Source organism: Poecilia mexicana, unplaced genomic scaffold (genome assembly GCF_051168715.1).
Source record: "Poecilia mexicana isolate PSO_F unplaced genomic scaffold, ASM5116871v1 scaffold_6, whole genome shotgun sequence".
In the NCBI taxonomy this organism is placed as follows: Eukaryota; Metazoa; Chordata; class Actinopteri; order Cyprinodontiformes; family Poeciliidae; genus Poecilia; species Poecilia mexicana.
In genome coordinates, this window is record NW_028263375.1 from 11,404,120 (window position 1) to 11,428,163 (window position 24,044).

The window sequence follows — 24,044 nt, forward strand, 5'->3', positions numbered from 1 at the left end:
TTGTGAGGAACAGATGTGAATTAATAATGGAAATATAATACGCAATATATTTTTTATATATGTTCTATGTAGCAATACTTAATTTTGCAAACGAACACCCACTACCATGTTTCTGTGCCACATGCACATAAAGGAGATGTTTGCTTGTTGCAAGTGCAAATTTTATCCTGTAAAATTGAGATTAATCAGAAAATAGCAACATGAACTGAAAAAAACCTACTGTGACATCTTGTTTTATGCAGGTTGATTTATTACATGAGTTTGATTAATTTTTATTTTTAGTCTGGATATCTTGTTTAAAACAACTTGTAATATCTGTTGTTCAGAGCTCTTCTTCATGTTGTTACTATTGTGCCAATCTAATATTTATTTTCATGTATTTACAGTTTTCATCAATGTTACTGTGTTGACTGTATAACGTGTGGTATGAAGGCATGGCAAATGTTTTACCTCAGTCTCACAAACACTGTGCACCAAGTCATCTACTTCAAAAATTTGTCCAAAGTCTCATGATGACCGAAGCTATTTTTCACTGAATCATGTCCAGATTTTCCCTCGAGTCATTTTGATATCCCTTGCACTTAAAATATGAGCTTGCATAGGGATATAAAACAAGTGAACTGAAAACTATTACCAAAATTAAAGGTATTCACATTTTCAAAACTACCATATTGTAAGTGGGGCTATGTACATTTGCGGTATCGACTCAGTTTAAGTGTTGATCTCTAAATCAATATTATGTTTTTCTTTTCTTTTTTTTCTCTCAGAGAGAAGGATGGGGTCATCAGTTGTCCGTCTGGCTTGGTTCCTCGTTCTCGGCTTCACCACTAGTGCATTAAGTCTCAACCCTGATGACCCCAATGTCTGCAGCCACTGGGAGAGGTGAGAATAGTTCTCTTGTCACCAGCGTATATATACTCTGTTAGTTTGCTGAAATCTAAGAGTCAGACTGGACCTTTCAATTTACTATACATCCTTCAATCTAAGTCGGTGCAGCAGTATTGACCTCACACAGCTGAAGACAGGGATGGGAAGAGTTTAAAGCGTCAAATGAAATATGCAGACGGATTGATCAGTGTAAATTCATCCCAATCAATCATGACAGCCAAAGTGCCTGAATAATAATGAGCTGTGCTGGGCAGTGTCACTTATGAGAAATAAGCAGCAATAATTTCTGTCCTTAAGGCACAGGGCGGAACGAAAACTGGGAAGATGTATTATTGGGATGATTGCCCGATCAAGGTGAGGGTACTTAGGCATTGTGGTTCCACCTTGTTGGCATCAGAATGAATTTCCTAAGTGGGCTTTGTCTGTGGCTTTACGGTCCTCCAATATCCTCAGGCATTGGTTGCAAACATCATAAAAATTGACTTTCTTTGCATATCAAATTTATTACTATACTTTCAGTTTGGATGTCTCAGGTTCTGTGTTCAAACAAGGATCAAAGGCAGCTATTACTTTCATTTTGACTGTAACAAAGTTTGTAAAAAATAAATGCTTTATTCAGATTAAACATAGAAAGTATCAAAGCAAAAAAAAATCTTAAAAATAGAAATATAAGACATAAAAATATCACATTTAAATACTATTGTATTTTTCGGACTATAAGTCACTACCTTTTTTCCACGCTTTGAACTGTGTGGCTTTTTAAAAAATATATATATATTATTTTATTAATGAACATCTTTGTTTACAAGTACAAAGAAAAACAAAGAAATAACACAATATATTATGCGGCTCATAGCCCGGTGCTGCTTTTCTGTGGATTTTTCTTCAACCACCAGGGGGCTCTTTAGCAGGAAGTGAATCATTGGAAGTCAAAATTGGAAATCAAAGAAGAAAGTGCTAAATTTTATTTTAGAGCAAGCATATGCTAGCAGCAGGCACGACTGAGAAATGTTGTCAAACTCAGACCTCCTCATCATGGAAACCACACGAAGAAGTTCATATAATGCCGCTTTTAAATTGAAGGCTAAAGATCTGGCATTACAAATCGATAACCTCTGGACTTAAGCTCAGCGTAAACGAATCCATGGTCTCCAACGCCGAGAGCAGCAGAGATACCAGCAGCTTATAGCCTGGTGCGACTTATATATGTACGTTTCCAGTTTTATTATTATTATTTTTTTATTGTAGATGCGGCTTATAGTAAGGTGCGCTCTAGTCCCGAAAATGTGGTAGTTTTTGAGGTGAATTTTTATTAGTTTACTTTCTCTCCTTATTGGCTTGTATATCTACTTCACTATAAAACTGGCCAGTCTCCACTGTTTTTCTTTGGACTGTCTACATCTCAATCTCTTCTCAGCTTTGTACACTAGGGTGCCCTGAGTAGGCCACTTCTTCCACTGGCGTAGGCACCCCACTACCTGAAGAGTCCTGCTTTAACGCAGTTGAAGATAATAAACAATTATTGAATTTGGCAGCTAAATAATTGCATATTGTGTAAAGAAGTGTGCAGTTCAATTTTGAATACATATAGATAGTCTTTTAATAGTTTACTGCACTAAAATGTGAATAAAAGTGTTTTGACAAATTTACTTTTTTATCAATTGCAACAAACTACTTTTTAGTTCATTTGTTTGCTTCACAATTTAGATTTTTACATAAAAAAAATAAAGCACATTAAATGGCTAGTTTTTGTTTACTTTGAATGCAACAGTTAACGTTTGAATAAATACTTTGTCAGTTTTTTTTACAGTAAGACTCAACAAGGCATTTTACTATTCTAATCATGATTTCAATATTGCCTTTTCAATATTGATTTAATTGTGAGATTCTTTTTCCCATAATCAAGCAGCCATAGCTTGTACATATTTATGTAGCTTTGTAAACACCATTCTGAATCTTCTTGTGAAGCAACAATACTAACTGCTACCCCTTCATATTGGCCTATGCAGAGAAATTTCAGAAGGCTGTTTACAAAGCCACAGTTGCCATGTTTTTCTCACCCATATTTGGACCCCCAATCTCCAATTGCATGTTAGATAATTTATTGATTACTAACCAACTGCAGAAATAAATGTTCATCCGTTTATCTTGTTGATGGACTGTCATACTGCCTAGGGTACATGTCTCTTGAATAGCAGCTGTCGGGTTAGGTTTTAGACATACGTGACCTTGCTTAAGACAAACTGGCTTGATAAATGTATTTTCACTTAGTAATAGCTGCACATTTAACTGCAGTTTTTCTTTACTAGTGTAAAATTTCTTCAAAACTTTATGCTACTACACAGTGCAGTCCTTTGTGTCACAACTGTCTTTATATGTTTGTCTTTCAGCTATGCAGTGACCGTCCAGGAGTCCTACGCTCACCCATTTGACCAGATCTATTACACAAGATGCACAGACATCCTAAACTGGTTTAAATGCACCAGGCATAGGTAAGTTTAGAAAAACAAAAGAAAAAGTTTCTCAGTTCCTGTAGCTCTATTTTACCAAAAATTAGAACCAAGTCTAAAAAAGCTAAAATGAATGTTTTTGTTCAGGTGTCTGGCTGAGAAAAGGTCAGATACCTTAGGTGGTAATCATCCTGTTTTGAATATGTTGCTCTGTTTCAAATGCTCTGTAGTGGGATTCTAAAAGTGCAAAAGACAGATTCTCCTTGTGAACACTGGTTTGTATGTAGAAAACGTAATTCCTATAATTCTGACCCGTCCTCAGCTTAATATTCCTATGTGTTTTTCTCTAGTATTTTGCCATGTATGAGTAAATATCAAGTAACGTTTACCTTCTATATGTTTCCTGACCTTCAGATAGGGGACTTTTTTCTGTATCATGCAGCTGTCTCTGTGTGTCTAATTTTCCAGGATCAGCTATAAGACGGCTTACCGGCGGGGAGTAAGGACCATGTATAGGCGCCGCTCACAGTGTTGCCCTGGTTACTTTGAAAGCGGAGACTTGTGTGTTCGTGAGTGTCTTTATTTCCTGACTCCTTTGTCCTTCTTATGACATTTCATGTTACATTTTATACCTCCTTAGAAAAAGAGTAAATACTAGAACCGATGGTGACTACCAGTGGTGCACAGATAAAACCTACCAGACCGCTGCTTCCTTCTAATTCACTTTAGCATGCTATAAGATCTCATTTCCCACTAATGCGAAATAATTTATTTGAAATGATCAAGTTCGATGTGATTTAGCATAGTTCTTAAAGATTGCACATTGTTTCATAACCCCAGCCTGCCACATGCTTTACTATATGAGCAAGTGCATTTTAATTGAAGTTGTTTAACAATGACAAAAATTAACAACCCGAGACGTAGCTGGTTAGAAGCTGGAGAGGCATAACTCCCGATACTTAAATTACTGCAAAATTCAATAACTTGAGAAGAGCACGGCCCCAAAAGTTAAGAGTATAGCAGCATCCTGATAACAATCCTTCACTGTCATTTTTATGACTTCATTATTGGTCATTGGGTTCTATTTCTACTCTCTCACATCAAACTGAATCTCTTTGCATGCAAGTCAAATAAAGACAGAAGACGTTGCAGTTGCCTCTGAGAGTTATGTTTTTGATATCCTCGCCTCACCTTATGTTTTATTCTCTTAAGATAAGTTTAGAATTAGAATTACTCTAATACTTTCCTACATCTTTTGCAGCTTGAGGGGCTTTCTGGTACAATGACTGCAGCCGTGTGGGTTTGCTCTTTGACCACGGCTGAGCTTGTCCTTGTCAAGGCTTTAATCGCCTCAGGGTAGCAGGTTCTCAGGAAGCCAGCCAGCAGAGAATGCAAGCGGGTGTGATTATATGGTGGTCTTAAGGAGTGAGGTGCAGACTGATCAATAATGCATTCATTAGGCATTTAAGTGACAGCACAGGCATTTGTTTATTAATGGGCTTTTCGGGGTGTTAAACAGGGGAATCTGCAAACTAAGATTGTGCATCTAGAAATGGCCCCACTCTTTACAGGTTTCGCTTACATATTATAGCTGCATGAATACTTACCCCTTTAATCCAATGAGGTGCAGTGGGGAAATTGAGTTGATAGAGGTCAGGAGAGCAGGTTTGCTTTCTGCTACCTTTGCAAAATGGTCCCTTTTAATCCTTCCTCACTTACAACCAGGATTAAATTACTTGTTTTCCTTAGGCAGTGATATAACAAGAAATTATTGGGTACCTTTGCCTTGGAATGAAACAAAACTCTTTGTTTATTTTCACAGTCTGAATCCAATATTCTAGGTATGCCCCTATCTGGACTCAGGGTTTTTGTCCAAATTTTACACTTACCTAGAGGCCATTTCACTCATTCCCTCTGCCATTAAGCCCTAGCCCTAAATTTTTTTTTCATTCAGAGGTAGAGTGAGTTCATATTATAATGTAGGGTGAGATCCAAAATGGTTGTGCTATATAGGTCTTTAAATGAAATTTTTCTGAATGAGGTAAAACAACCAAACTTGCCTTCAGACAAACATGAATGTTTTTTTTTCACTGCAAATGTCAATGTTCACCATAAAGTCTAATTTGATGTATTTTGCAAGTCTAACAATAACACAATAGCTTACAGTGATTATATGTTTTAAAATATTACATGTTATATTCTTTAACAAGTAATAAATAAATACATATCCTCAAATTAAAGAATAATCCCTATGAAAACATTAAAACAATTAATTCAGAAATAAATATATGTTTTATTTCTCTCCCATAAAAATATTAGTGTCACAGCCATGGGAATATTCTATTCTATTCTATTCTAGTCTATTCTAGTGTGTTCTCTTTTATACATGTGTTTGGTTGTGTATTAATGTTTTAGTTATTACATAAATTAAATTGGCAGTAACTGATGCTAAATATTTTAAATATCCATAGATAATACTAAAAGTTTAGTTTTTTGTTTATTTTTTCACAAATATTAATCTTGTCATTTAGATTTAGACTTATTCTGACGAAGGTCCAGTCTCATACTTTGTCAAAGGCAATGTGATATATCTTATGTGTTTTTCTGGAGAATAGACTTAATATTCTGCTCAACACATGGGGAAAATAGGTTAAGAAAGCTACTTCAGTGTTCTGACAATACGGCATCATATTATTCAGGAAGGAGGAGAAGCCGGTGTGTCTCTGAGATGAATATGTTCTCTAACAAAATGTGCTCATCAATCCCAGAAGAAAAGCAAAAGACCTTGTACAGTTACAGCAAAGCTGTAAGGAGAGTAGTACTATCCACCGTGAAACAAGTTCTGTACTGGGATGGACTGAAAATTTAGTCAAAGAGTAAAAAGCCATCACTTTGCATCAGGGACTTATGGACTTGACAAAATAGACCTCATGGGGAAAGAATGTCATATGAAAATATTGAAGCAACATCTCAAAACATCCACCTGGGGGCTACAGCTCGGGTTGTCCAAATGGACAATAATCCCCAAAAACCTCCAAATTAGTTACAAAGTTGCTTACGGTGAACAAGGTTAATGGTTTGGAGTGGCCGTCACAAAGCCCTGATCTCAGGCCTAGAGAAAGAAAGCAGAGCTGCTATGTGTGAACAAGGCGGCCACAACACTGCCTGACTTACACAAAGTCTTTCAGACAGAATGGGCCAGATTTACCTCAGACTATTTTGAGAAGCTTATGGAAGGACTCCCAAAATGCTTCAGTCATACATTTCAGAGGCAACTCTACTGTTTATGAAGGAAATCTGTGTAAACTCCCAAGTTTAGAAAACAACAAAAAAAAAAAAAAACGCTTTTTAAAAACAATCTAAAAAATTCTGTCTGATTATTCTGGCATTTTGAAAATTATTTAAAATACCTTCCTAACTACAAGGAAAAAAATATTGTCCAATCACCATTTTTTTTAAATCCCACAGTCTTTGTAAGGTAATAAAAGGTTTTATGCACTTACTTTGCCTCTTCCCATAAAACAGGGGTGTCAAACTCAATTTCACCGAGGGCCACTTCAGCATATTGGCCACCCTCAACGGGCCACATTGACGTAGGGCATCCCTGCTAAAACACCCCAGACAAAAGGTTGACTTCCCTCATTCAGGTCTGTAGAGGCTTATAATGATTCAATGGTCCAGGTGTGTTAGAGAAGGAATGCATCTAAAGTTTCAGATAGTAGCTCTGGAAAACTAGACTTGGGCACCCCTAGCATAAATGTATAAAAATACTATGTTGAAAATAAATGAAACACCTCATATTGAGGTTTTAAATATTACATTTGAGTTTCCATGGATGTAAAAATTACTGCTCAGTTTAAAAATTACATTATTTAAATCAGTGTTTAAAGGTGAGCAAGCAAATAATAAAAACAAGTCACATGGGCAGACAATATAGACTTTACGCAAAGATTTAGTCTCAGAGGCAACTGAAATCAATTAATTTAAAAAATCCTTTCTGAATATCATCTCATGGTCTCTGAACTAAATGCGTCTTTCTGACCGGGAGCTGACGGCGTGTTGAAGAGTTATGGACCGGACGCTTTGGAGCGTCTGGTTAGGAAGCGCATTACAAACCTTTGGTTGAAATGTAGTTTGTAGTCAATTTGTGCTCAAAACCTATTTTAAGTCAATCATCGACCTACAAAATGCTGTGGGGCTACATGTGGCACGCGGGCCTTGAGTTTGACACATGTGCATTACGGCATAGAACTGCCAATTGGTAATTGAAGAAAAGTAACTTCGATTTCAAAGAAGCCTACATTGAAGTCGATTGGCAAATGAACCAATCAACTTGGCATGGAACACGAAAGGGGAAGACTCTTATTGTCTCACTGCACCCCAAAAGATGCATAACCTACAAAAACCGTTTCTGTCTGGTTTCGAACCAGAGACCTATTGTGTGTAAAGCAAACGTGATAACCACTACACTACAGGAACTGAACTTCTCTGCTCTGTTTCAGTTTGAGGTTCCAAAGTTGATGATGTGAGATGGAACGCATGAAAATTTCAACTGAGGCTTGCACTCAGATGCCTGGATTCAGAGTACAGACCATGACACCACAGAACCCTTGTTGACCTTTAGTAAACACCTGTGATGAATAGAACATGCAAAATCTGTTTCTGTCTGGTTTTGAACCAGCGACCTTTTGCATGTGAAGCAAACGTGATAACCACTACACTACAGAAACTCATGCTTTTTCCACTGTTCCTGGTAGATGATCCAAATTTTGTTAGAGACTGATGTCAACGATGGGCATGGAACAAAGTCAAATACTTATACCACAGATCCTCTCAGAGAGCACAGTAACTTGGTGAACAAACTGTCAGACTTATAATTGTGCCTAATTTCACATTACAGTCCATAAACTAAGCCTGGGATCAAAAAATGTATAGAAAATGTCATTAGCAGAGACAAATGGTTCTACAGAGACTTGGCTAAATGGCTATAAAATAAAATCAATTGTTACAAATGAAAGATGGTTCAAAAATAAAATTAACACATTAAAATAAAATAAAAAATCTCTGAAATACAATCAACACTTGAAAATTAAAAATGGTTCAAAAATAATATCAACACTTCAAAATACAAAATCTCTGGAGAATAAAATTTTATGTATGTTGTTTTGAAAAACATTAGAATATAAGCATTTTATCAAATCTTCATTGTGGTAAGATCATGTCAGTTCTTCTTAAATCCATGGAAACTCAACAGTTTGTAAGGTAGGTGAGTTGGCTCAGCAGGTTAGAGCACCATGCTGGTAATCCTGAGGTCATCGGTTCAAACCCCATATGGGGCAATTCATGTGTAAGGTCTTTCCAACAATCAACACTTCAAAAATAAATAAGGTTTCAAAAATAAAATCAATACAAAAATAAAATCAACACTTTACAATAAGTAAGGTTTCAAAAATAAAATCAACACTTTACAATAAATAAGGTTTCAAAAATAAAATCAATACAAAAATAAAATCAACACTTTACAATAAGTAAGGTTTCAAAAATAAAATCAACACTTTACAATAAATAAGGTTTCAAAAATAAAATCAATACAAAAATAAAATCAACACTTTACAATAAGTAAGGTTTCAAAAATAAAATCAACACTTTACAATAAGTAAGGTTTCAAAAATAAAATCAACACTTTACAATAAATAAGGTTTCAAAAATAAAATCAACAGTTTACAATAAATAAGGGTTCAAAAATAAAATCAACACTTCAAAATTAAAAATGGTTCATTTATGTTTTTGCATCCACCTGAATAATATGTAGTTGCGCCCCTGGTTATGTTAATCCAGTTGAGGAGCCGGTAGTTTATCTTGAGGAAATAAATGACGATGCAAAAGTTAATTAGACTGTAACATGCGCAGTCCGCTGCTCAACCACTGCGGACGCGGCTCCGCCGCTGCGAAGACTTAGAAACCGCTGGAAGTAACTCATCCAGCAGTTTTAACAAATGGAGCCTTCTGGGTTCGCATTACCAGGAGAGCGGCGCTCTGGAGGAGCTGCAGACGTAACATCTGTCCGTTTCGGAGAAGCGAAACCACGGAAAAATAAATAAATAAATAAATAAATAAATAAATCCTGGTAAAAGCGCACACCGGACCGCACAGGGTAAAACACTCAGAGTTCAGTTGATCTGTTTGGATCAGACAGATCCAACTGACTGATGAATTAGCGCAGATTTTTCTGCAGATGGGGACCAGGAAAAAGTTGTTCAGACCCCAGTGAAAGGTGAAGTGATGCTAATTTAAGTAAATTCGCTTAATTTAATTTATTAAAAGTTATTGGGGCCTCAGTCAGTGGTTTTTGTCACTACGGAGAAAAATGTAGATGCATTTATCTTCTTAATTTGTGATGGGATCTGGATTCATGGTGAATATTAAATAAACCGCATAAAATGCGACTAAATAGCCGATGTTAATATGATTGTAATTTCACGGATAAAAATAGTACATGACCGATTTTTTTTTTTTATGTTGTTGGTCAAGATAACGGATAACAAAAAAAAAAGTCTAGCGCGACCTGCCGCCCTGACACCAACTCACACACATCTTCATTCACAGTCTTACTTGCAAATCGATGTTTCTTTTCTTGGACGTTTTGATGTTAGCTTGTCCATGTCTCAGTTTTATTCGCTGAGAAAATCAATAGGCAGCTTGAGGTGACTCTGCTGCTCTCTAGTGGCAAGAAGCCGCAATGTTGGCTGGTAACAATCGGAATGCATTGTGGGAGATGTAGTTTGTAATCAATTCGTGCTCAAAACCAATTTTAAGTCAATCATCAGCCTATAAAATGCTGGGGGGGGGGCACATAAAATGACATGGCGGGCCACATGTGGCCCAAATTTTTCTAATTTTTATGAATTAGAAAAAGATACGTACAAAAGTCCCACCCCTTCACATGTGGTATCATTGAAAAGCCCTAAATGTCCTCTCCAGATACCAAAAGGAATTAATTCAGTAGAATGCAAGGGGGTGGGAGATATTCAAGTTTAGAAATGTCCTCTACAGAGGACAAAAATGAACTACTGGTAGTCTTATTTTTGTTTTACAGCTGAGCTAAAAGAAGAAAAAATAATAGTCTGATTTAATGCCAGACAGTGAGAATAAAATGATTGTCTTTTTTAAAATAGTTCATGTAGATCTATTTCCAACTTTAAACTGGTTTCAATTGAACAGAATCCCTATCATTTTAGTGTTGCGTAACATACCAGTAACATCATCAGCTACAGTGTCAATGTGCAAAACAAAATTAAAAGGAAAAGGACAAAATCAGGTGCACTGTTTTCATATTTTTTTGTTTAACCTATTGCTCTTTATCAAATTTGTTTCACTAAAGCTTAAGGATTGTTCCTATTAATCCTGCCTGTCATTTTTTCCTTTGTGGTCAGGTGATGTAACATCCATATTCCCATTAGCTTCAACAAGTTGCTTCTAAATTAATCTGGGGATGTTGAGACCACCAAAACGACTACACAAACACACAGAATCAACACATTATCGTTAAAGATGTTCATCTTCTTTAGTCTGCTGTTTTGCATTATTCCATCATTTTTGGTTAATTTTCTTAAGGCTCCTTCAGAGCAAGTTGAACTTTTGTCTGCATCTCTTTAATTAGAACTCTTAAGTTTCCAGCGAGAAGTCTTTATTATTTCTTTCACCTTTGATCTGTTGTAAGTCATTACCTTAATATGTTACCAGCGTATGAAGAGAATGTGAAGAACTCATTTCCCTTCTAATAAGCATGATTATTACAGTTGTGCATGAAGAAGTGAGAGGAGCTCGCTAATGACAAGAGCTTATAATATCTTCAGAGGCTTTGCGGAGTTTCTTCTCCCTATTTTTACAAGGCATTAAGTCCAGATGACTCCTGCATGACTCTTCCCTGTCCGTTGCTGGAACATCATTTTTTAAATGACTTTGTCTGTGGAGCGAGTTGAGTTTAAAATAGTTAGGTATTTGCATTTTGATGAGTTGAAAGGTAATTAGATTCTCATCAGAAAACTGATCCTGTACATTAAATGACTTTTTCATTTTGCATTTGTTGCTTTTTATTCACACTGTAGGGCATTTACTTATAGAAAAAAAAGGTGACATCCCCTCTACCCCCCTGAAAAAAACAATACATTGCAATGTATTTAAATAAAAAGAAAACCAATGTTCTTTCAAAGGTCTTAAACACAGAAATCTAATGGGGTTTTTTCTCATGGATTGCAGCAAAAACACAAACAGGTAGAGACTGACAGGGACCTATTATATAAGACATTGCAATAAGTTATAGTTAGACTAGGCAAAAGATATTAAATTTAATAACATTACATTGCAATCACCAATTAGCTCCATTGTTCCTTGTTCTGATAACAACTCTGCATAATGAGTTAGATTAGCCTTTTATCTAGATGAAAGACTCAATTTTCCAACAGATTCCTTAGACATGAGTTAGGCAGGGTGATTCATGAATTTCAATTAAAATGAAAGACCTACCTTCTACTTTATTATGCCTTCCCTTCAGTACACCGGTTCAGATCTCAAGAGAAGGGTGCGCTTTATCCTCTCTCCCCTAGTCAAAAAACTTCATTTCCATATTTTTTTTTTTCTCTGGGATGTGACACATTTGCATGTCCCTGTTCTCGCTGATCAGAATTTGCTGATTGAAACTAAATGAAATCAACTCATCATGGTGACATTGAATTTGTCTCCTCTTCCCTTTGAATACTCTGCAGGCCGTGGACTCATTGATTACAGGTAGTCGATCTCGCCACTTTCGTCAGCAGAAATGTTGCAGCTCTTCCTCCTTTTCTTTTTGCTGGCTAAATCTAATTAGACAGTTTTCTGCTAGACTACTGATGCTCAGAAATCTGCCCTGAATTATCTTCCCATCTCTGGTTTAGCTTCTTTTTTTATTTTTTTTGCCACGGTGGCATTTCTGCGATTACTCATGCTTGGTGGGTGTTTCAGATACGCTCGTTGTATCCCTACCCTGCTGTCGGTGGTGGATCCGAATCGAAGCCTGATTGAGTGGTGTTCTATAGCTTCTTCGTTGACCTCTCAAACAATAGCCTGGGTGTCATAACACACAAGGAAGCTAAATTACTTGCAGCTCTTTTGACAAAAGCACAGCAGAAAAACCAGACGAAAACGAGCAGAAGTTGCAGGAAGTGTTGGATGAGGTCTGATCAGTTAAGGGGACAGGCTGTCTGCTCCACTGCCCTTGGATTGTGTATCATCCCTCCACAGGCCATGTTAGTGGACCGCTGATTCCCATCAGGCAGGGGTTCTCTCTCGTCGTATTTGCCTGCTCGTCTCCTTCCCCAGATAAGAGCGAGCTTCTCTTAACCCCGCTGGCCAGATGACCTTGGCTGCCACAGATTTGTTCATGCTAAGTACCTAGTTTGCGATATTATTCCTTTTTGGTTTGAAATGTGGTGCCACAAAAAAACAAAGAAGAAAAGGGGAAAAGAAATGAAAAGAAAAGAAACAACAAAGAAAAACACCTCATATAGGTTCCTTTTTGTATCCACTCTAAAGAAAAGAAAACCATCCAGTTGGTGAAAACACTTCCAGGAATACTAATGCTCACCTGATCAATCTGGTGTTGTGTAGCTCAATATAAATGATCAAGAAAACTGCAGACTTAGTAAACACTGCGGTCTACTTGCAACATTAAAGCTTTACTATATGACAGAGCATTAGAGGTGATTTACAGCTTGTTCTTTTTGTAGCTCAGCCTGCTGATAGCAACGTGTTCTGAAAAGTGACGTTTTCTGTCACTTGTGAGTCAAACTAATATGCCAACTAAGAAAAACAAGGCACGTATTTGATGAACTGAATATAAATATGCTGGTTTAACGCAAGTATATTGACTTTAAGGACATTAAAGTGATTTCATCATGTTGGGTTTTATGTTTTTCTAACACTTAGCTGTAAATGGAAATATGAAACATACAGCTTAAATGATTTTTCATAAACCATCAACTGTGTCAACAAGATTTTCTCTTATTTTTCTAGGGTCAAAATTATATACAGACTCAAACACATATCTTAGCTACTATTTATATTTGGAAAACTCTCTCCTTAGCAGCTTGAACATCATTCATCTTATCAAAAATGGTACAGTTCGTTTAAATCTTCTGGTTTGCTGGCTCTGACCTGTCTTTTAAATACATCCTTTAAAGTTTGTTTGCATTTCTTCCTTCTCTCTCTTTGAGTTTAAATAAGTTGGTGTAAAAAGAATAGGTTTAATTTTTCTTGTAGGTTATCTAATGAGTCTAAAATGGACGTGTTTTGAATTCAGTTTTGTGTCCTTCAGTCCTCCAGTGAGTGCTGTGCTGAGTCAGAAAAAGGACAGAAGCACACAGAACAAAAATCTTATAACCAATCGATTCGGAGCAAGCCGGATCACCTTCCACCTTGTATTTAGTTGTAATAAATGCTTTAGTGCTTTGCAAGCCTTTTGATGCCTTTGTCTAATTTTTGTGTGCCTGTCTGGCAAGTTTGGCAAGTTTTTCTTTTTCAACATTACTCTGTGACTTTCTTAAAAGCCCCTTTTCTTCTTATCTAATGTGATGATCCAAAGTGAAAAACCACCAAAGCTTCCATCAACCTTGGCCAGATAAGCAAACTGCCGCCTCCTTGCCAAAGGATAGCCTCTGGGTCGTTTCGAACAGTTGTTGTGCTGAGTAGAGAAACAGGACAGTGAAAACAGAACATGAACCGACCCAATCAGGCTCACTGAGATGTCAGACTATAATATCTGGACCTCATGTATTCTGCTTCCACCATCAGCTGAGAAACCGAGGTGTCAATGTCTCTTTAAATTTAAATTCTTGCTTTTTTTTTTTTTTGTTTATGCCCAAACTTTTTCACCTCAAATTACTGTTAAAAGTGATAACATTATTGTAATATTATCAAGAGAAACAGCATAGCACTTAACAGACGATGCTTAGATGTAAGTTTGTTGTTTTAGAGTGCTGTCATCTGTTGGTGTAACATATTATCAGACCTCAGTGACTTAATAGCCTAATAAGCAGATGAGGAAGATTGTCTCTGTTCTTGAGACTGTTCTGGAGCCCCAAGAGCTGATTAGGCAAAAAAGGGACATTTCATATTATTATGAACACAAGAACGAGACAATCTTGATCATCCGCTTCACAACAGCAGTGTCCCCAGTCGGAGGCTTCACATCTTCTGCAGCACAAACTGCTACATAAGATCTTTATCACCCACAAACATCACCATCTACATTACTTTTTCAAAGAAACCTAAATTACAGTTCCCACATAAAATTTTCTTTTTGGGATTACTAGATAAAGTTTGAAATGAACTGAATTAAACTGAAATCAAGATATTTCTTTAAAGTCCAGAGAGAGACTAAGAAAATCTTTAACAGCCAACCTTAGAAAAACAGCTTAGATAATATTTGAAACACTCAGTGTAAATGTCAGAATTTGTGTGATTTATTGTGATTATCGCTTTTTTTATTTTTTTATCCCTTTTACTTGAAGTATTTGGAAATCGACAGTAGTGTGAATATCATGCACGGTTATAAATTAAACCTAGAATCCCCTTGCTTCTTTTACATCTATAATAAAAATCCTTCCCAGGAATAGGTAGTGATTCATACTTCAAAATTAGTTGTTGATAGATTTTTGACAGATTATGAAAGTACTTACATACTTAAGAATTTGAACGAGTTGATTGTTGACACATTTATTAAAAATGTGATGTCAAGTACTGGAAATACATGGCAATCACGAGAGCCTAAATTAAGATTTATATCAGAGATGGAGACATTACGTCTCTAATTTTACTGGATATTTTGCTTGAGCTGCATTTTAAGTATGCTTCTTAGATTTACCTACATGTTTGTATGCATTGATTCACTTATAAGTCCTACTGATGGGGAAATATGTTTGTGTCTCAGCTCTGTGTACGGAGGAGTGCATGCACGGTCGCTGCGTCTCTCCTGACACATGCCAGTGCGAGCCTGGATGGGGTGGACTGGACTGCTCCAGTGGTGAGTTGGCTTTCCCTCTAAACCTACAATTAGGCCCTTAGACACATTTGCTCCTAAATTGCTCTCACAGCCAGTAGGTCCATAAGACTTTGCTGTGAATCTGTTTTGCGTCCGTCTATCTCAAAGCTGCTCAGCTTTGTATCCTCTCTTCTTAGCAAGCACAGCCAATGGAACAGGTAAGTCACAATGAATTCATTCTCATTTGCTGGAAGTGGAAGTGATTTGTCTGATGAATCTAGCGGATGAATGGATGGTTGCACCTCTCTTGTGTCTACCTGACTCTCTGTTTTGGACTTAATCATGATTAGACCAATGCCTGTGACTTGTTCAGATGATGGATCAGGGCCAAGCGGAAACAAACTATTATGCTGGCGTCTGTGTTTGCTGGGCCTATACCTCGGCTACTGAAGCCTGATGGGAGGGTGGAATTGGGCAATCAGCTAAATGCTAGGGCAAAGTCTATGTTCTCCTTTCTCAAATTTATGTTTGGATAAAAAACATGCATACAGGAATATCTTATTTTTCACAACCATGACCCAATAACCACTTTCTGCATCAACATTTCTGATCTTTAATTCATAACATTAACAGTTTACGCACCCCAGCCCCCTACCCTCACTCTGGTGTTGAACAGCCACTGCCTATTGCTTATTTAGAAATGAGTAATGTCAGATAAAATCATATCAGTAGTGCTTCTGTATAGATCTATGAGTTTTCATTACCAAGAGAGCCATTCACTGATTAGCAGCTGTGTGTAAATCAGCCACTCTTCGTGTTGCCTCAGCCTGCTGCAGGTAGATTCATGGTCGTCCATGACAACCCTGAGCTGTTTGCTGCTGCTCCCTCTTGTAGGCTGGTGAGGGTCCAGCAAGGAGGATTTGAGGGTTTAGGGCCCTCAGGGAACTCTAGTCCCATTCTTGGTTAGTTATGAGTGCAGCCATTTGTGTGCTTTTTTTTCCCCCCCGGTCTTCCAGGTGCTTATCTGATCCACCTTGTTAAAACAGACTTGATGATTGAGACAGAGGCATTATTCATAACTTCATATTTCCATACTAGGCATAATTCCAGACTTTTTCATTTATGAGCCTTCATCTGCAGAAATTAGGAATGCGTGCCAATTCTTAAATTAAATCTGCCCTCCTTTTTCCTTTATGTAAATGGTTCAGCGTGCCTTCTTGTCTGTCACTGTAACTGTAAATTATATTTCCACTAATGCACAGATAGGGGATATATATATATATATATATATATATATATATATATATATATATATATATATATATATATATATATATATATATATATATATATATAAAGAGAAAGAACTAATATTAAAATATAATAAAGTGAGTGCTTTATCAATAACAATAAAGTCAACGCTAATATAGATTATTATTTATTTAGCATTTGAACGGCCTGAAAGCAAAGGTCAACAACACAGAATTGACCCTGTGGTTTATTGGCTCTTTATTTCATCACTATTCTGCTTGGGTTCTTTGTTTGTTGTCGCTTAAAGTGAAGCAGAGGGAAGGATGTGCTGGTCACATGACAGAGGTTGTGTGAATGATGTGATAAAAAAGTGTGTCGCCCAGTGCTTGGAGATGAAGAGCCGCCGTGGGATGCTCTGCGGCCTAAAGCTGAAGTGACAGGCTTTCAGCAAGTGATCTGGAACTGGATCAAAGGCTCGGGCTGAGTTTCTGGTGCAGCACCCACCAGCAAGGAGTTTTCTATGTGGGTCAGGTAGTGAAAAATAAAGAATCGGTGGACAGTAGGAACAGGGAGCAGAAGGAGATCAGGTGGGAAAGATTCAGTTAATTGTTTTTGGTAAAGAAGATTTTGTTTGTTGTTTTGGGGTTTTTCTTTTTCCGCCTGCTAGTGTCCACCCACAGTATCCAGAAAACACTTCATCCTTTTCTTCCGCCTTGAGGGGTAGGCCCACTGAGACCTGATTTACCCTGTGACCTGCCTGGACCCTGAGGAGTCTCTGTTTCAAATCTGATACATAAAGCAGCTAAACAGGATGTAGACTTCTGTTTGAAGACACATTCTTGCTCTGCATCTGTTAGTGTGAATTTGGAGCATTCAGATTTGCGTTTTCTCCAAAGACTGATGAATGATTAATTGTTGCTGTTGGGTATTTTGATAACTCTAATTCCTGTGTGTTGTGGTTATGAAATGAGCTTCTGAACATTTTTTCTCTAATGTCTTGAGTCTACTTTTTTTTTTCTTTTTTGCCTTCAGTTCAACATTTAGATGCATAAAAAGAGTGCTGTATACTGTATACAGTGCTTTGCAAAAGCATTCATATGCCTTGAACCTTTTTCATTTGTTCATGTTCCAACCACAAAGTTTAATGCTTTTCACTGGGGTTTATGTGAAAGACCAGCACAAAGTAGTGCACAGCAGTAATGTGGAAGAAAATGGAAACATGGTTAGTAAAGATATTTTTTGTAGATTTTTTTTTTAATCTGAAAAGTGTGGCATGCTTTTATGTTCAATGCCCTTTATGTTGAATCCTCATGAATAAGCCCCAGTCCAAACAACTGTCCTCAGAAGACACCTATCTATGATCTAGTTCACCAATGTTTAATTTAATGATACTATAAATAAAGGTTATAAAATTGCCATCTATCTTTGAAAATCTTTTGGAACACTGTTCAATTCATCATCCAAAATAGGAAAGAGTATGACTGAAAAAGTGCCAAGACATTAGAATCTGTTGACAGACACAAGCCTCGAGACCAAACCCGAACCTTCTGGTTTGCATACAAATCGGTATGTTGTAGCAAACTAACACTGCCCATTAACCTGAAAACACCATTCCCTTCAGGAAACACAGTGGCGGGATCATGCTTTGAGGATGCTTTTCTCCCGCAGGGACCGGGAAGCTGATCAGAGAAAAGTCAGTCAAGTTCAGACTTAAATCTAAATGAGTATCTGTGGCAAGACTTGAAAACTGATGCTCACAGATGCTGTCCATCTAATCAGACTGGGATGTTTTACAAAGGATACTGGGCAAATCTACAATCTCTAAACTGGTAGAAACATGCCTAGACTTGCAGCAGGAAGTACAGTGAAAAAGCAGTTTTATTTTAATCAAGGTAACAACTATGCACTTTGTTGTTTTGGTGTGTTACGTAAAATCCCATAAAATACACTGCAACTTGTGGTTGTAACATCCTGAAATACTAAACACTTCAAAGGATATAAATGCTTTTCTGCCTAGCGCATCTGTTCATGTTTTTGTTTTCATATGCTAGATGTCTTCTTACCTGTTTGCCTTCTCTTTCTGTATTAAATAGCAATGTTTCTCTCCATCATTGTGTTTACATTGTTTTGGATGTTGCTTTTTTTCCCTTATAATTCGTAATAGGATTTTTACCATGTAAAAAATGGATGAAAAACAATTTAAACTCATTAGATCGGGAATGGCAGCAATTTTAGCGCAAGCTTCTCGGTTAAATGGAGCTCTGCTTATGAAAGTGAGCAGTGTGTCTTTAGTAATTTTAGTCTGCTGACGTGTTGTGCATGGATTTGAGAACCTAGTCATATTATTGGCTGATGTCTGCAGCAAAAGCAGTATGTGTTGGTGTGAAAAGAACCACTCAGAATGAGCGTGAAATCCAATCTTTGTATGTTATTATGAGTTTATTGAATGAAAACTATATGAACTTTCTCCACAGACCCTGTGAGTGTCTGTGGTTTAAAAGACATTCTTTTTTTTTTTTTTTGGAGTTGCAGAGAAATAACGTAGTCCTTTTTTGCTTTCATTGCAGGCTTCTTTTCAGCCCTTAGAGATTCAATACTGCCGATGAGTGTGTTTCACAAGGTCACTTTATACCACAGTAATTACAGTTTTCAAATAAAGAGAGTGATAAAGATAGATGTTGCATACACAAGGAATATTTAGCTGTAAGTGCCATCACTTGAAAAAAAAAAGGGTCTAAATATCGTGTCTCCATCACAAAACAACATGTTCCCAAGGCACAGAGATGACAAATGTTCATAAATATGGAGCATGCAGTGCTTCAGTCTTTTCTCTACACTGATTTCTCTTGTATCTACTGAGGTAGAAATGCTTGCAGAATTTATAATAATCAATAGTGTGAAGATAATCACCTGAAAAGCCACTGGAACACTTAAGATTTGTAAACCACAAAGCATCCCTTGTGCTCTTAAAAGAAATCTATCACACTTAATAGTCAGAGCTACTGTGTTTGGTCGGCCACGGTGCATGTGGTAACATATTCCTGCTCATTGTATTCAGATACAACCACAGCCACTGTTGTGTGTGCCGCACACGTGATTAACTGATAAATGTGGCCCATGAATGCATTTTTATGGGCTATTGCACCAGGTGGGATGCTACATTCTTCTTGTTTTATGTTAATTAAAAAGCAAAGTTTTCAGCTTTAAGGCTGCAATAAACAATTTGTTTTATTAGATTCCAAAATGTGGAGTTGCAGTGATACTGGTTGAGGTCAGTCAGGAATGACAGGCTATATTTGAAGCTTCATTTATTCTCTTTGAACTGGTTTATATAGTGCCATGTAACAGCCTTAAACAATGCATATTATTGGGCTGTTCATGTAATACGGCATGACAAAGGAGCTCATGCTTGATTGGACAATGACAGTGTGGGGGCGGGGTTTTGCAAAAGATCAATCGTGAAGGGGAAGAAAAAAGAATATAGGGTTCACAAATACGTTTTTGGGGGGCAAAATAAAAATCTATATAATCCCCATTAATATGTCACCCCCAATAAAATATATTTCAACCAATTTCTTAAAGAAGTCAGCTGATTAAATGAGTAAATACAATCCACATGCAGGCACAAAGACCTGGCTGTCTCCTTAAAATTTACAATCTGGGTAAGAAGACAATTAATCAGAGAAGCAGCCAAGAAGCCAAAGCTAAATCTGGAAGAGCTGCAAATATTCACAACTTAGGTAGCAGAATATGCTGCCAAGACAACAATTTGACTTCATACAGTGATAAAAAGAAAACCATTGCTTGAAAAAAGAAATGACTAATTAAACAATATCATGAACACCAAGGAGCACAGCAGACAAGTCAGAGTTTAAAGTAAAACCAAGGTTAGGTTGTAAAACAATTTCCCAAGATTCCCTCAATTCAATGATATCAAAACACTTATATCATTACACTACAATCACATTCAGAATTCACTCTTAGAATATCCTAACGAAATGCAGTGAAGGAGAAATGTCATTGTTTTTTTGAGAGATTGCTGTGATTGAGTTACCTCCATTACTTTTTTTTTTTGTCATGTATTTATTTTCTTCTTTTACATAGCTTTAATTTGTGTGACTGACTTGGCCAGCTCTCTTTTGTAAAATAAATATCTTATCTCAGTGGGACTTTATGGTGAAGTGAGTTGAAAATCAATACCTTGTCCTGGTATTGGGTAGGAGGCTCAATTGTCTCAATTTAAACCCAATTTAACCTGTGGCAAGACTTGAAAATTGATGTTCATGGGAACTTGCCTGAGTTTTACCTATTTTGCAAAGAAAAAAATGGGCAAAAGTTTCAGTGTGTAGATACGTAAAGCTTGTAGAGACATATTTAAAAAAACTTCTAGCTATAATTTCAGTGAAAAGTGGTTCTGCGAAGAATGGACTCAGGGGGACTAAATACATATATCTGTTTTACTTAAAAAGAAAAGAAAAAGAAATCTAAAACATTTAATCCTTTCACAATGATGTGGCACTTTGCTAGATTTATCACAATAAATTCTACTAAGACACATTGCAGTTTGTGGCTGCATCGTGACAAAATGTGAAAAAGTTAAAGTAGTATGAATACTGTTTTCAAGGCACTTTATCTTGTTTAGATGATGTTGCATCAGTGAATTAAGACACAATATGAAAGGGTAATCAACCTGAAATGGCAATGTAACGCTTGAGTTTGGCTTAAAAAAATTCCCTTATGAAGCTTCACCAGAGGTATTCACACATTACTCTCAAGATTCATCTGAGCCAGATGCTTCCTCTCCAATTCCACTGCTTTGGGACATTGACATGCACCGCTGTCAAACTACCGAAGTCTAAACCAGCATTGGTTGTGACAGAGACGCACACAGATATACTCTTACTTGACACATCAGTCTAAATGTCACTTAACTTTGCTCTCAGAATGTCTCTCTTCATCAATCTAACCGACAGACAAATACAGTGTTTATGTGTGTGTTTTTTTTTTTTTTTAGACATAGCCTCCATAGGAAAAAAAAAGAAAAAGAAAAGTGAGCCTCCATCTTCACATCAGCTGTTGAAAAGGAAGTCTACATCGATTGAATTTCTGGTTATAAGCACGTAAAGAGACACTTTGGGGAGAACTATGAATACTCTAAGTTTATCATTCTGAATGGGTTCCTTGCTGCTTGTAGCAGTCAATGCCAACTGCCTCGTTCATTTTGGTAGATCAAAGTATCCAGGCGATGGTATTTCTCTCAAGGGGGGAGGAAATGGACCAATCTATAGCTGCTGTTGCCTTTGTGTATGCCTCTGTATGTGGGCGTGTGTGTGTGTGTGTTTACTCCACTGACATGCTTTTGTGTGTCTGACTATACTGCATTGGGCTTTCGAGGAGTGCAATTCACTTATTTATTTTTTAATTGTACACTACAAAGTTAAGGCATATTAAATTATTCCATTCAATACAAACCATATCAGTGGTTGCAAGTTAATGTTTCCTTTGGTCTACATAAATTCAAATGCAGTTGCTCGTTGGATAGACCATTTGAAGTTGTGAGGTTTTCTTATAACTTAATCTAGAAGAACCCTCTTCTACTAGCGGCGTTAAAATGTGTACCAGTCCACCACTTGTGTCTTACCTTAAGGTGTTTGCAAAGCCTGATAGTTGTAAATAAATCCCAATTAATATAATAACTATATTAAGGCCTCTGGTTAGTTAAAACTGCTGTTCAAACCTTTTCACACCAGACATATCTTATTTTTTTCCTTTTGATGTCAGATAAGTTATTCAATGCTATAATGTCTTTTATTGTGCATGATGCATAATTTTCCTGCCAAGAAAAAATGATTTAAGCGTGAATTATATATATATTTTTTTATGACGGTGGTAGGAATTTGTCTCATAATCGGTGGGTTGCTGGTTTGAGCCCACGCTCCATCTCGCTGTCGTTGTATCCTTGGACAAGACACTTAACTCACCTTGCCAACTGGTGGTGGTTAGGAGCCCAGTGGCATCCTCACTTCTGGCACATTGCTGTAGCTACAGTCCAGTGGCTTGCCACCATCAGTGTGTGAATATGTGTGCGAATGAATGAATGTAGTGCGAAGCACTTTGGTGTCCTCTGAACTTGATAAAGCGCAATACAAGTACAGGCCATTTACCATTCCCCCTATCTTTGAAAAATGAAGTGAATGGCAGGATGATTTCATCTTATTTAAGATGTAAATCTTGCTGTTTCATGCATGTGTTTTTACCTACATTTGTTTTGCAAAGGACCATTTGTTTGCAAGTGAAAAATGCTGGTTTGAAACTTGCCAACAGTATACATAATTTAAACTTATTTCAAATTGGGAATTTGACTAGTCCGGAGCCAGTGAAAGTCCCAATCATTTCACCTCACTGTTTGCTTTTCAAAAACAACATCTTCTGTTAAGCAGAGTAGATTGAACAAAGTGGATGTCACGACTGTGCTTCTGTCAGTTTAAAGTTTCATGATCTGCCTCAGCCTGCCAGTCTGATCATTTTTTGCAGCTCTCATAGTGACTGATTGAGTGGTGTAAATCACCATGCCGAGACTTCAGCTGACTGATATTGAGTCTATCAGATAAAATAAAACATACACACCGAAGATGACAGCTGTCTTAACCGCTGATGACACACGCTCATGCACCCACACCAGTGTCCATAATATATTTAATACTGCTGAATAAAAATGATTTTTCCTGACAATCACAGCCCTTTAATGGGGTTTTTGTCTGAGAATGACATGCATCATATGTCTCTTGTAATATTTTCTGTGCATATGGGTCTTGTTGGCAAAATATGCAGACTGACTTTGCTTGGCTCTGAAATTTTTTTGCAGCATCCCATTAAGCAGGATTTATTATTCTTCAAGAACTCACTGCTCCATTACCTTTGGGAGACAACTTAAAAAAATGCATGCGGCTTTTTGTACGAGTTCATGTACATGTATGTTGTCTTTACATTTAAATACCTGCACTGAAAACTGGTGGACCTCACCGCATGTTGTGATTATGTTCATAAGACCATGACAAATACAGATCTGCTGGTCATTATCACTGTGTTTCTTAGTATTAGCCTGTGTGAGGAAGTTATGGACTTCTGGAACAGGCTTCAGAGAGCCTGCTTAGATGGCTTGATTTAATAAGGACATTAAAAAGCCTTATCTTATGTCCCTAAGAGAAGGTCAGTGTGTCTAAAATAGCTGAAATGCTATGATAACAGTTTAGAGAGATAAGCTATCGCCTGAATACTAATGTAGAACAAAGCTGTTTTCACAGTCTGTAAGTCATGCTTGATTTGTGCTCCACTTCAGTATTTATAAAGTTTATTTCTAGCGATTCTTTTGATTTTCCTAAGTAATTCATATAGATGGCCTTTTCACACTTGAGTGTATTTTAGCCACAGTTAAATAC

At 37.0% G+C, this 24,044-nt stretch overlaps 1 protein-coding gene across 1 annotated transcript in view; it reads left to right on the forward strand.

Moving 5' to 3' along the window:
• Window positions 1–442: 442 nt before the first annotated feature.
• LOC148158657 (multiple epidermal growth factor-like domains protein 11) overlaps window positions 443–24,044 on the forward strand; it is a 42,687-nt gene continuing 19,085 nt past the window's right edge. Inside the window, exons 1-5 of the mRNA XM_088006722.1 lie at window positions 443–882; window positions 3,279–3,380; window positions 3,807–3,907; window positions 15,304–15,402; window positions 21,887–21,909. Of these exons, the coding sequence (XP_087862848.1) occupies window positions 776–882; window positions 3,279–3,380; window positions 3,807–3,907; window positions 15,304–15,402; window positions 21,887–21,909 (432 nt within the window). The 5' untranslated portion in view covers window positions 443–775. The remainder of the gene's footprint in view (window positions 883–3,278; window positions 3,381–3,806; window positions 3,908–15,303; window positions 15,403–21,886; window positions 21,910–24,044) is intronic.